This window comes from Monodelphis domestica, chromosome 1, assembly GCF_027887165.1.
Source record: "Monodelphis domestica isolate mMonDom1 chromosome 1, mMonDom1.pri, whole genome shotgun sequence".
Classification (NCBI taxonomy): domain Eukaryota; kingdom Metazoa; phylum Chordata; class Mammalia; order Didelphimorphia; family Didelphidae; genus Monodelphis; species Monodelphis domestica.
In genome coordinates, this window is record NC_077227.1 from 473449446 (window position 1) to 473463932 (window position 14487).

A 14487-nucleotide genomic window follows, 5' to 3' on the forward strand; every position below is an offset into this window, starting at 1 on the left:
TTGAGCTTCAAGAAGTGGGCTCCCCCTGTCGGCTTATGGGTCTATCAGCAGTGAGGATGAACTAAATGCAGTTTCCCAGAGCTTCAGAGGGCTCAGAGAACACTATAAATAGCCCATGGTGGATTAGTGGAATCTCTAGCCTTGAAAGAAATCACTTCCTTTGGCCTTTGGAACAAGGGGAGGAGGAATGTGGAGTGAGCTTGACAGCTGAGTGAGTGTGGCCAGCTTGGATGGGGTTCTGGCAGCCCAGAGGCCTGTCTCTAGAACTGCTATTGCTTCTCCTTTCTTTTCTTTTCTTATTCTTTGTCTCACTGTCTTTTGCTCTGTTCCATATGATTTCTCCTCTTTTCTTTCCTGAGGACAGACAACAGGCAACATGGCAATATGAAAAGGTTCCACATTTGAGGGCAGAATTCAAATTTATCCCTGTTCCTTACTAGAAGTGTGACCTTGGATGACCATTTATCTGGGTCTCATTTTTTTTTCATCTGTAAGATGGAGATTATTCATTCCAACTTTTCGAGGTTCCTTTTCAGCTATAAATCAATAATTCAATAACCTCTGGAAAGCCATGGCTGATTGGGGGCAAGGATAGGAGATGGGGAACAGAGCCCCTTCACAATGCAAGCCTCAAGAAGGGGACCAGGATGGGGAAACCAGTTTAACATATTTTGTCCTTCTGCTCTGCCTTGGGGATTTTTTTAAAAAGGGCAGAGAGAGTTCCTGAAATCTAGGCTTAGCAAAGTGGCCATTGGGCCTTCTCTTGGGCTTTAAATAGCCGTATTTCCAGCTTTCAAGATGAGGGAAGCAGGGACCAATTAGCACTGATTAATTAAGCTCCAGGAACAAGAAGAATCTGTTGTACACCCCTGGCTTAAAGTCCTTACTAGATGCCTACAACTCATCATTCTGTCATCAGAGCAGCAAGGAAGGTTAAGGATTTCTGTCCCTCTTTCACAAATAGGCAAACAAGGAAATACCAAGGCACAATTGATTCTCTAAGGCCCCACACACATTCTGGCATACTGTACCTGCCTGTCTCCATACAGTGAATAATCTTTCTTCATCTTTACTGTCTACTCAAACAATTATCTATATATTTACAAGTTTGCATGTTGTATCTCAATAAAGTATAAGCATTGGTGAGGGCAAAGACTAGTTTTTAATTTGTTTTGTTTTGCATCCTGGTCTTTAGCATGGTGTCTCACATAAGAATAGCACCAAAGTCATGTTTGTTGACTTGTACTGGACAATCCATCCAAAGGGTGCTGATAGAGGAACAGAAAAGTCAACATTTTATTTTAAACTCTCACTTTTTTTCCTAGTAACAACTCTAAGACAGAAGAGCAAGGGCTAGGCAAATGAGGTTAAATGACTTGCCCAGGGTCACACAGCGAGGAAGCATCTGAAGTCATATTTGGACCCAGGTCCTCCCATCTCCAGGACTGGCACTCTGTTTGCTGTGCCCACCTGCTGGCTCCGAAAGGCAAGATTTTAAAGTTCTAAATCTGTTATGCTGACAGATCAACAATTTCCCTCATTCTACACAATTCCAACTGGGTGATGGAATACTTGGTAAGAGAAATCAAAGGCTTCTCAGAAAATAGGGCAGTGGGAGTGGAGTACCATATCTTCTGGCCATTTGGATTCTGATCTCCCATTTCTGAGAGGGCACTCAAGGCTTAGGTTTTGCCTCTCCCTTATTCCCTGACCAGAGCTACCCTACCTATCCCTTAGTTCCAAAGTTGAAACTGAGCTGGCCCAGGATGGAATGTCTGGAGATCCCCAAGTTTAAGTCACACTGAGACCCGCCCCCTGACACCCAAACAACCAGATGAAATGTTTATTTAAAAAAAAGTTAACTCAACAAAACAAAATAATTAAGTTGTTTGGCCCCATGTGGATATGGACATGTTCTCTCCCCCCCCCCCCAATACTTCTTAACCCTTCCTGAGAGCTGAGAGACTAGGATCCCAATATATGAACCAAATTCCTATTTTATCCTGGATGTCAGGGGGAAGGTGAGGGAAGAGGACACATGGCCCAAGAGAGGGAACAAATGTCTTCCCTTTCCACTATTGAAATACAGTCAAAACTGGGCACATTCTGAGAACCTACCTGAGAAATTGATTTTTTCCTTATTCAGTCATTGTTTTGGCCTCCTATAGATACTGCCTGAAGGGACCATGAGAGATAGGTTGCTTAGTAACTGGGATGTCTCTGGAGTATTACTGGTTCCCACAGGTCTTTTGGGGACAGCTCAAAGCCTTACAAACCCCAGCCTTGAGCAGTCATTTCCTGTAGTGGCTTCAGGGCTGAAAAAAAGAACTTGGCCCTGAGAGGAAGGGATGGAATTGGAAATTTCTTATAAACCTTATCCAGTTCATAGATTCATAGAATTTCAGAGTTAGAATAATCTTTTAAAATAATTGAATTTTCCCAGTATCTGTAGGCTAATCTGGGATTTCTTCATCAAAGCTTGTTAGGCCCTATCTAGGAGACTAGGTGTATGAGACAAGAGCTTAAAGGTCACGGTGCCACTCTCTCCAAATTCCTAAGATAAAGGACCAACTTGTGAAAGTCTATCACTAGGGAAGGTCTAGGTCAGTGATGGTAAACCTATGGCACAGGTGCCAATGATGGAATGGAGAGAGTTCTCTGTGGGCACTCAGCTGTCCCTCCCTAACAGTTTGTTACTAGAAAGGCAGAAAATGACTCAGGGGGTGCTGATCCCCTCCCCCTCTCCACTGCTTCTGATCACATTTTTCACATGCCCCACCCCTTTGCCCAGCAGCCAATGGGAGTGTACAGGGGTAAGGTGGGCAGTTCACAGGTGGCAGAGCTGGAGGGGAGCAGAGCACTTGGGGGGGACACTCCCCTCCCTAGCTCTACATTTGCTGAAGACATTCTTTATTTCACCCACCCCTCTGCCCAGCAGCCCAGTGGGAGTGCTTCCTCCCTCCTCTGTGCAGGGTTGAGGGACAAATGGGGAGTAAGGGTGGGGCAGGGCATACCCAGCTTGTGGTGAGGGGAGGGGCAAAGCACATGGTCTCTGGGTGGGCATGGTACTCTGTCTCTAAAAGGTTCTCCTGGGGGCAGCTGAGTAGCTCAGTGGATTGAGAGCCAGGCCCAGAGATGAGAGGTCCTAGGTTCAAATCTGGCCTCAGATACTTCCCAGATGTGTGACTCTGGGCAAGTCACTTAACTCCCATTGCCTAGCCCTTACCACTCTTTTGCCTTGGAACCAATACACAGTATTGATTCCAAGACAGAAGGTAAGGTAAAAAAAATAAAATAAAAGGTTCTCCATCATTGAGCTAGGAACTCTCTAAGAGGAAAATCCATAGTAACCACTGAGGAGCCCAATTCCCAGAAAAATGACTGATAATAGAGGCTTCAGGCTAGGGATACCTGTCTTGCCTAAGGGTGTGAGGTAGGGCTTGAGATGAATGGCAGTCTAAATAATAAAGTAGAAAGAAAATTGGCTCTAAAGCCAGAGGCCTTGGCTTGAAATTCTACCTCTTACAGTTACGACCTGTGTGATTCCTCACCTGAAAAAATGAGGGGTTAAACTAGAGGGCTTCTGAGGTTCCTTCTAGTTTTGAATCTAGATCTTATGATTCCCATGATCAAAATAAGAAAATTGTAGGTCAGTGATGAGGTAAATGGATTTTTCTCCCCCTACTCCAATGCCTTTAAAAAGGCAGACTCTACCTTCATAAACTTATTCCCCTCATGGTTTCCTACTATCAGCCAATGAGATTACCCCTCTAAAGTCTATTTTATACATTCATCTTTTGCTCCCTTGCTTTCTTTCAAAGCCTATTCCTATGATACAGGGACTATCTCAGTGGAATACTGACCATGGAGACTGAAAAAGCAGCAGGCACCAGGGACTAAGGTCCCTGGCTTAAATTCTCACTCATTTTCCATGGCCTTCAGTCCCTTCCCCTCTATTTGGACTGGAATAAATAGTCCCTTTCAAAACCTGGCAAACAGTAGGTGCTTAGTAAATGATCTTCCAAAAGCCCTGGAGAAATTTGCTGTCTATACCATGAATAATAGATTCTCAGCCAGTGGGTCTCTCCTTTTGTGGAGAAGAAATGTTTACTTCCTTTAGGCCTCTGGAGCAGATGAAGTGATAACAGAAGTCTTGACAGCTGGGTGACTGGCTATCTTGAATATCTGTGGTCCCCTGTGACAATCTTTCTGCCTCCAAATGTCTGTTTCCCTTTTACCTTTCTGATTCTTTTTGGTGTAATATTCTACTTTTTCTTTAGCTAGGATGGATGGATTGGAGCTCTGGGAAGCTATGGTTAGTAAGGGTAGAAACTACTCTGCCCTTACTGCCACAGAAAGCAAGGAGAGCTTCCTGAGTCCTGTCACAGAGGCTGTGCTCCCAGCCTCTCCAAAGAGCCCCCAATGAGCAACTTAGGGTGAGCTGGAGGTAGCGTTGGGGTCTGGTAGAAAGAGTGCTGAGATCTCTGGACCCAGCTCTGTAACTTACTCCCTACATGACTAAGAGCCAATCATTTCCTTTCTCTGCCAACCCCTCTACCAGCTGGTCACTTATCATACTGTCCTAGTAGAGCTCTAAAAACTAAATTTCAGGGCTATGACCACTTGAGCAGGGATTGATATTCAGGACAAGCTTGGTTGCTGAACTGTCTCTTCTCTGTCTTTGCCGCTCTGTTTCTTTCTCTCTTCCTCCCTTCTTTTTTTTTTTTTAACCCTTACCTTTACAATACTGTGTATTGATTCCAAGGCAGAAGAGGCTAGGCAATGGGGGTTAAGTGTCTTGCCCAGGGTCACACAGCTGGGAAGTGTCTGAGGTTAGATTTGAACACAGGACCTCCCATCTCTAGACCTGGCTCTCAATCCACTGAGTTACCCAAGCTGCCTCCTCTCTTCCTATCTTCTTGTCTCTCCCTCCTTAGGCTCCTAAGGGCTCACCAAAATGATGCAGTACTTACTATAGACACTCAAACAGCTTAGCCCACTGCAGCTTAGGACTCTCAGGCTCAAGTGATCTACCAACTGCAGCTTCCCCAGAAACAGGAATTCCAGGTATGTATCACCATGTTCATTAGTAATTAGTTTCTTAAATAAAATAGGAGGCACGTTCTCCTAGCACCTTTATAGACTCTGAAGGTGGTACAAGTATGAATGGAGAATTTGCCTCCTTACCATCCTTGGTTTTGTGACTATACCCTTCAGAAGAAGATGGGTCTTTTGCCTTGTACACTCATGGTGGAATGTGGCCTCTCAATATTTCCTGTTTAATATGATAGGGAAAGGGATACCAGCCAAAGCTAGGGCTCACCATTTTGCACTGAAGTTAAGCTAGCCAGCTTTGGGTCCACCAGTGCAACTGCTACCATCTTGGACCCTGGGTTATGGTACTCTTCCAATAGACTGATGGAAAAGTCACACTAAAGTACCACAGATTACATTAGCCTGCTGAAAAAGCGAACCAGCTCCTACTTACCTACTCACATCCCTGGCAATTTATCTTCTAGTAAGGTAATTTATTAGTAAAATCCTCCCCTCCATACCCATAGCCAAAGCCTCTACCAAGCATAAAGGTGAGTTGAGTATGGAATATGCCCCTTGCCACTGATCACTCCCACCCTAGGTTCTGTTCTATGGTTGGAACCTTCAAAAGGGTACTAGATCTTACCTCTGGTATCTGATTACCATTAAGGCAGCCCCAAAAGCTTCCCCAAAGGTATTTAGAGGGAGCAGAGCCAAGATGGTGGCTTAGTAGCAGTGAAAAATAGAACTGCTCTGAGAATCCCAATGCTATGTAGAGCTCACCATCCCTCTATCTCACAGGTTGACAAGAATTAGTCTGCCCCCTCGTTGCTACTGTCTCTGTTTTATTGATTGCCTCCTGGAAGCCAGCATTCCATTCCCCTGTTCCTCAACAGCACCCATGAAGCACCTGCCTCCCCAGCCCTTCAGGAGGCACCAACCTCACAGGAAGCCAGAGCAGTCGAAATCTTAGTTCTACTTCCAGTAGTCCCCTACTCAGGTTGGGAATCCCTCCCCCACCTCTTTGGGGGTTGGGTGGAGTTCACCACTTCCTGCCCTGCCAGCCCAAGCCCCATTTCAATGATTATACCCAGAGACAAAGCTGAGTTCTGTTTCTGGTACCCAAATTCAGACCCCTTCTTTGTCCCCCATACCATGCAGCAACCCAGAATTTCCCTCACTTAAACTTTCCTTCAAGGAGCAAGGAGCAATCCTAAATTCTCCTCAGCTCTCTGCTAGTATGATCATCTCTCCCACTGACACGGCCACTGTCACTGTAAATTGTCCCCGAATTGGGACCTCACTTTCAAGTCCTGCTTTCCCACTTTGCCACATTATCCCCACAGGCTGCTAGAATAGTCAAATGGCAGTGACAGAGTGTCAGCCTGCCAAAGCCTGCCTGTGGACCCATTGCCTCCACATGGCTTTGGGGGAAAGGAAGAGGAGGGATAAATTGACTTCCTACACTTGTTTTTTATGCCCTACTCCTGCGCCTTTGAAGGGAAGCCAAGATTCCACCTGTGTCACCTGCATACCTCCTGGAAGCCTCTTGGAAGCCCCGTAAGTTAACATTTCAGGAGATCTATTTGGCTACCTCTGACCACACGCCAGGCTATCACTGATTTTGGCCCTCTCAGTTGTTCCATTTTAAGTGTCCCTCCCCCTCGTACTCTTCCCTTTTGTCAGATAGGGTTGAAAAGGTGATCCAGCTTTAAACTTGTGCTTGACTTCTTGACTTGTGCCTACCTTCTGGGTTACAACCCTTCTATTGGCTGCTTAAACAGACCCGTTGAAAAGCAGGAACTACCCTTTGTACATCAACCTTCCTCATCTGCCTGCCAAGTTATTTTTAATTAAAATTATTAGTGAATAGCTCCTACCTCTCCCCCAGTCCTTTGGAGAAAGACGGATATGGGAAATGGGGACGGGGTGATTTATCCACTTCCTATCTTCTCTTCCTGGACTTTGCAGCTCCACCCAGACATCTATACCACCCTTTACCAGGCACTGAAACCTCTAGCAGTTAACATACCAGGAAAGATTATCTAGGCTTATGTGTCTTTAACTCCCATCCCCACTTTTTTATGCACTATTGTCCATTTAGCTGCCAACAATCACCACTTAGCCCTGACCACCAAATATTATCCATGCCCCTCAAAGTCTTTTGCTCTTGCTCATTAAGAGTCATTAAATCTTATCTTGCTCTTTATCTCAATATCTACACTTTAACTGCCAATGACTATGTGCCCTTCATTATTGTGGCACAAAACTACCCTGACATTGTGAGTCCCTCCAGACCACTCTTTGGCTGTTGCCCCTTCTGCTTTGGTTGCTTTCTTGTTGGAGGGGAATACCAGTTTCTTAGCTTCTTTACCAGTTTTTGCATGCCCCTTCCACTCATCCTTCCCCCATTAAGCTAAATTATTGTCTGGGTTGCTCACTCTTCCATTGAGGACATCTTCCACTGGCTTAACTCCAGTATTCCAGAGTTGAAGGGTATCTAAGCAAATATTTCAGGAAGCACAGGGCTGAGAAGAAAGGGACTTATGCTGGAGAAGGACATGCAGCAAGGCTGGTTTAAAACCAAACTTGTTTTTAGAACACATGAAATACCCCTATATCCAAAGGAAGCTGAACTTGTCAGTCTTTCTACCCTACAAAGCTTAACTAGAACATATCACAGTTAATGTACAAAGCTCATTGTCCCCAGGGGGAAGGAAAAGAGTCCTTTTTTGAGTCCCAATCTGCCTCTTTGCCCATGGCCTCTTGCCAAAGAAGAGATATATTGGATCATCCAAGATCAGTGATAGGTAGCCTGGTCCAAAGGCCAACCGAGAGCATGTCATGTCTAGTATGTCATCTGGGACCTTCATAATGATCTAGCTGCACTTAGCCTTATAAATCTGCAAGGTCTTACTTTGAGATGAGTTCCTCCTGGGAAAAAGAGACTAGGGGAGGATTCTGGGTCATAATTTTCTAGGAACATGAAGGGCAAGGCTCTGAGCTCCTTTGGAAATGACTGGTCTTTTAAGATTAGGTGTTTTACTACCTTCCCATTCTCTCCTTTCACCCCTGAAATTGAAAATGTTTTACCTTCTGGTCAATGCCAAACTCAGATTTTGGGCAATTTGGGGACCTAGATCACAGGTAAGTGTCAACTTTTCTCCCACTGTTTCCTAAAAAGAAACAAGGGCAATCCTGGATTGAAAATATCAGGCAGGAGGGGAAAGGGAAGGGAGGTAGGGAGGGAGATAAGTTTGATCATATAACTTAGGAAAACTTATATGAAAATCTGTTATTACATGTAATTGGTACAAATACAAATAAAATAAATGCTGAAAATATGAATTCTAGGCATTTATCCAGATCATACTCAGCACTGCCTTATTTCCTTGAGACACTTTTGATCCCCACTTTCCACTTAGCTTAGTTCTAGGAAATCTTGAATGAACTGGACCTATAGGCCTTTTGTCAGTCATATGTCTCAGGAAAGCTCAGTAAATGGGGTCCCCCAACTGGCTCATTTCCTGATCTGGGTATCATGACCTAACTTTAGCTCCAGCTACTCCTCCTGTCAGCAGTCCTTAACAGGCTGGCCAAGTATGAGAGAAGGAGTCTGAGCTACCAAAGAGGGCTCTCCCTGCTAGGGAAGGGGCTTGGGAGCAGCTTTGGAATGTTCCACTCAACAAAGTTCCATTCATTTGACTTCCTTATGGCTTCTCCCCCACAATACTTGGCCATTCATTGCCCCACCAGAAAATCACCTCAATGGGCTTGCATTCATAGCTTGTGTTTTGTTTGGAGTATTCATTCTAATTATTTAATTGGAAAATTATCATTCCCTGCCCTCCCCCAATGTGATTAGAAAATATTTGCTGTGTGCTTTTAAGCTATCTTAGGGGCTAGATTCTCCTCCTATCTTTTTTACCAAGATAACAATTCCCAGTTTCATAATGGAAAACTGACTTCATATTCAGGACAAAAATTGGCCTAGTGGGTAGTTTTTTGGAGATGTACCAGTTTGTTCTATAAAGTGAAAGGTATCAACATTAAATACCCTGGGAAGGAGATGTGGGTCATGCCTTCAACCAATCAAGCAATAAGCATTTATTAAACACCGACTATGTGCTAGGCACTGTATTAAATGTTAGAGATACAAAGACAAGAATAATAATCCTTGTCTTCAAGGAACTCACATTCTATAAGACTCTGGGAATTTGCCATCCAAATGGGTGTATACACATAGAGAAACAAGTCTAGTACAAAGCACAGAGAGTGAAACAAATGCACTATGTCAAGGTGGTAGAATAAAAGGGCAAAGTCTTGTGAGGTTTAATGATGTGTGAGACCATTATATAGATATATACATACACATGTAAGTATACAGATAAACCTGGAGAAAGACAGAGATAATACATACAGATATACATATGCATATATCTCTCTCCAGATTTATCTAGATTTGGTAAGAATACTATTTCTATAACACTTTTTTCCCCATATTAAAATGGCATGACAAATACTATCCTAACTTATGTGAACTCTTTAAATTGGATAGAAATTATCATTTTATGAACAAGGCAGCAAAGATCTCAGAAAAATCAAGTGCTCGAGGTCATCTAACGGTAAGCCAGTAGCCACAGCGCCAGTATGGATTTTTGTCTCCAGCTCTGAGTTCAGGGCTTTTTTTCAACATCCTCAAGGTTTTCTGCTTGCCCTTTCTCTCCTGATCAAAGAGAATGGAAGATGATCTCATTCTTATCTTGTTTCCTAAGTTGTCCAGGTATGGGTTTTCAGTTGAAGCACATTGGTATTCCAGACTGCACCCATCACTAGATGCCCAGTTCTCTAGGACAAAGGTTCAAATTGGACCTTGCCCTGCCCTTTTTTGTCTATTTGCCCTAATGAAACCAGTTCTGGGTTTCTTTGTCCCTGGTCTCTGATTATTTCTTCATCTTGGTATTGGGTCAATGCCTGGAAAAGTCCTACCCCTGTGTATAGGAATCTTGGCAATAATGCTCATCCTTCTTACCATAACCTTTGATAGATTGATCACATGAAAAGATAGTTAAGATTCCACTTTCTTTTCTACCTTTGATGCTCAGTAATGACAGGGTCAGAGAGAGGCTAGGAAGGGGGTGATGGTTCTTTAGACTGGCACTCTAGTTGTAAACAGGCATTTCATCCTGTAGTCTAGGGTGTAGGGAGAAAAGGGGTAGATGGAGTTTGTTTTTTTAACCTCACCTTCTGTTGTAGAATTGATACTAAGCATAGGTTCTAAGGCAGAAAACTGGTAAGAGCTAGGCAAACAGGGTTAAATGACTTGCACAGGGTCACACAAGCAAGAAAGTGTCTGAGGTCAGATTTAAACCCAGAACCTCCCATCTCTCTAGTCCTGGCTCTCTGTGCATTGGGTCACTAAATTCTCCTCTTCCCTTCAAAAAAATTCCAACAAAATACCTAACCTTCTGTTTCAGAAGTATTGGTTCCAAGGCAGAAGATTGGTAAGAGCTAGGCAACTGGGGTTAAGTGACTTGCCCAGAATCAGAAAGCTGGGAAATGCCTAAAGCACATTTGAACCCAGGACCTTTAGTCTCCAGGCCTCATAGCTGAGCCACCTAGCTGGCCCTGGAGTTGGCTTCTGGTTTCTTGCTTAGTTCTTTAACTTGAAACCAGAGCCTTTACAGAAAACAGACTGTTACATTTGACCTGACAAAATACAGTCTTTCCTAAATGTTAAAGTTCTCTGTGATTTGTTTATTGGTTGTTTGGCTTAAGGGCTTATAGCATGGCACTGACCGGTTCATGGTTGTAGACTGATTCTCCAACTGGGGCACTTACCCTCATACTGTTCTTTATTATAGGGATTGAGATCCTAACTCTGGCTTTGAAAACATGCATTATTGGAAAACAGATGTCCAAATTAAACATAAGAATGATTCAATGCAACCTCAATCCATAATTGGGACTCCCAATTCAAAGACTACATCTAATTGATACAATTAGATACAATAAGCAATACAATTAGTCAATTGTTTCTCCTGAAAAATGAAAAAAAGTCCTCTTTTCAGATTTTTTCCTAAGCCCTGCCTTTTCCCCCAACTCTTCCATTTCTATTACTGGCACGACCATTCTCAGAGTTACTCAGAGTTGAAATCATGGTCACACCTGTAGTAAACAGCAAAGCTGGGATTTGAACTCAGATCTCCCCTCTATCTAGATAACGTGTTCCCCCTCCCCCCACATGCTCTTCTATGTTGTCAGATGCAGTTTAAAAGGTGATGGCCTTAATGTATATGTTCTATATCATCCTTGTGACTGATTTACTTTCCAACTTTGGGCCTAAGTTTCCTTTATTCATAAAGGAAAGGTCAGTATAGCAAACTTAAATAGAAAAGGATCCCTAAAGGCCACATATTGACTTGGAAAACCACTAATTAACATCATCTCTACTGTACTTTAATTTCTTAAACATTTAACAATTACATTTCTAATCTGTTCAGAGCCCTCAATTTGACACCTTCAGTTTGGGTGGTTCTAATGTCCCTTCCAGCTGTAAATCTAAGATCTAAAGAATTGTCTTAGACCCTTTCCTCTCGTGCTGACAGACATGCCAAGTTCAAGTCCACCTTCTCAATTCATCCTCTCTTCCTCTTCCCACTGCCATCCCAGCTTATGATTAGACACATGCTCCTGCCCCTCTATGCAACAGTAAAGATAGATTCTCGGCCTTGCTGTCAAATAATCTTCTGTTATTAAGGACCTGAACCCCATCTATAGGAGGCTGGGAATTTCCCAATCCATTGAGATGGGAATACTTTAAAAATAACTTCTTTCCTTATTTTTTAAACCCTTACCTTCCATCTTGGAGTCAATACTGTGTATGGGCTCCAAGGCAGAAGAGTGGTAAGGGCTAGGCAATGGGGGTCAAGTGACTTGCCCAGGGTCACCCAGCTGGGAAGTGTCTGAGATCACATATGAACCTAGGACCTCCCATCTCTAGGCCTGGCTCTCAATCCACTGAGCCACCCAGCTGCCATGTCCCCACCCCCTACTTTTTTTTTTTTAACTAAAGAAACTGCAGTTTGTGAGATTGTCAGTAATAACAATGGCCTGAGCCTCTGATGGCTTCACTGCAGTCCTTTATGGACAGTCCATATGCTTCCCTACAGGACACATTGGGGTGGCAGGCCTGGTGTATGTTAGCACAGATTTTTAGCCATGATTATGGGGAGGTAGAGAGGCTGTGAGTGCTGTGGCATGGCAAGTGGCCTCGTAATTATAAGCTGGATGATGCAGCACACTGTAATACATGTGTGTATCCAGACATATGCCTACATGTCACATCCTACAGTCATCTCTCAATTACCCATGAGGTGGAGGGCAGCTAATCCCACAGGGTGCTAACAAAATAATTTTTTCCTCTTTCTTCAGAGCAGCCAGAGACGGGACTCAGCGGGCCAGATCTTTTCCTGAGAGCTACAACTAAGAAGCTGGGCTGGGAAGGGGGAGGCCTGGACATTCTTTGGAGGAAAATCGAGAGGTGTGTCTGTGGTACAGCTTTGGGCCCTCTGGTGGTCCTGCTCCTCAGAACTTCAAATACCCCGGCTGTCTTGTCCCTTTAGTTCCCAGGGCCCCCAAACTAGCAGGCAGTTAGAAACCAGACAGGAGCATCCCTCGAGTATGCTTTGACATCCAGTCCCACGGTCCACACCTCAGTGACAAGAGAACTAGATGCCTCCAGCCAAGTGCGGACTGGGAAGTGATGTCGGTCAGCAGGCGGGGGCTCAGTGACAAAGGCTCCTCGCCCGCCAGTGGGCCATCGAACCAGCTCTGCAACGGGCAGACCGGCCATGAGCAGGAACGTCCGGGCGGGGGTCCTAGGCCATTTCTCCATGGGTGACGACCCCTGCTCGGCCCACCACGGCTCCCTCTCGCCCGCTCTCCCTCCTGCAAGTCGTCCAAAATGCAGCGCCAGCCCAGATTGGAGGCAGAGGAATGCTTCGCCTGGAGGGGTTCCCCAGGGGCAGGTGGTGGAAGCAGAGCGCGAGGTGGCTGAAACCTGGGGCACCGTGCCCCGAGGATTGTCTACAACAACAGCTACGGGGGGCTTTCCCAGCATCGAGCCAGGGAATGGGCGCGCCAGTCCCTGGCCAGCAGATGGGCGGACTGGCTTCCCCCACCGCTGCATCAAAGGTAGGCTGAGGGGGAAGCCTGTTGTGTTCCTCGGCTCAGACCCACCCGGCACGAGCACGCACAGCACATCCCGCAGCCTCACCGCGGCGGCCGCCCAGCTAGCCAGGCTTCGCTTTGTCTACCTTCCCCCAATCTCCCGCCCCTTTTACCCCGAGGGGCAAAGGAGAGCCAAGCACACGTGCGAAAGCAGCTTTCTTTGGGGGGAGACCCAGGCACGGGGCACCGGGGAAGGGAAGGCAGGGCAGGGCGGGCCGGAGGAGAACGTGGGGCTAGATCGGAGCACCGCCGAGCTTCACTTGTGCCCAGAGAAAGTTGGCCAGTTGAGGCTGGAAGACAACGTGACCCAGGGGGGATACCTAAACTGCCGTTGGCCTGGGTGACCCGTGAGGGGGGCAGGGAAGCAGAGTGCTTGGCAAGGAGCCGGCAAAGGGGTCCTTACCTGGAATAAAGTCTCTTGGTGGCTGAATTCTGGACTTCATCACTGGTCAGGCAAGCCATGAATTATCGAGAAGGGACGGTCCCCTCGGGGCGCGAGCACCCAGTAGGCAGCGGTAGCATGAAAAGACGACCAAACCCCCAAGAGGCAGCTCGAGAGACAAGGGCTAGTGGGGTGCAGCGCCCCGGCAGCAAACAGAGAGCGATGGCAGCAGCGGCCGAGGCAGCAGCGGCTAGGAAGTGATGTATAGGCAAATAAAGTCTGGGGCAGGCCCCTCCCTCGCCCTCCTGCCCCCCGCCCCCCGAGCGTGATGTCATACCCGTACACTGGGGAAGGGGGGACGGAGCTGACTTTGCTCTTCGGTGACCAACAACAGCCGCCCCCAATCCCTTCGCTTAGTGTGGGTTGCTCTGGGGTTTCCCAACAGCTGAAGACGCCCGACTTGGCCCCTTGGGCATAGTCTGCTGCCTTCGGGGGAGGGGGTAAGGGGATGGAGGAGAGGGATTCCTCCGAGCCTTTTTTGACTGGGACAAGAATGAAAACACTTCTGGCGAAATGAGAACTTCATAAAGGGGAAGTCTCCTGGGGTGTTGTAAAAAGAAGCAAATTGTGAGGGCCTGGCACCCAGGGTCCTGGTCTTCATAATAATAATTGCTCATGTTTATATAGCAAGCCTCCCTCAAAAACAACTCTACGAATTAGGGAGAGAGAACAAGTGTATTTATCTCTATTTTACAAATGAGGAAACTAACACTCAGAGCTTAAATAATTTATTTGCTCCTGGTCAAAGAGACAGAAAGCTTTGAAGCTACGTCTTGATT

General features: G+C 45.7%; 1 protein-coding gene across 1 annotated transcript in view; it reads right to left on the bottom strand.

Annotated features, from left to right (window-relative positions):
• GPSM1 (G protein signaling modulator 1) overlaps positions 1-13923 on the bottom strand; it is a 151235-nt gene extending 137312 nt beyond the window's left edge. Inside the window, 1 exon segment of the mRNA XM_056812696.1 lies at positions 13670-13923. Within this exon segment, the coding sequence (XP_056668674.1) occupies positions 13670-13728 (59 nt within the window). The 5' untranslated portion in view covers positions 13729-13923.
• Positions 13924-14487: the final 564 nt, after the last annotated feature.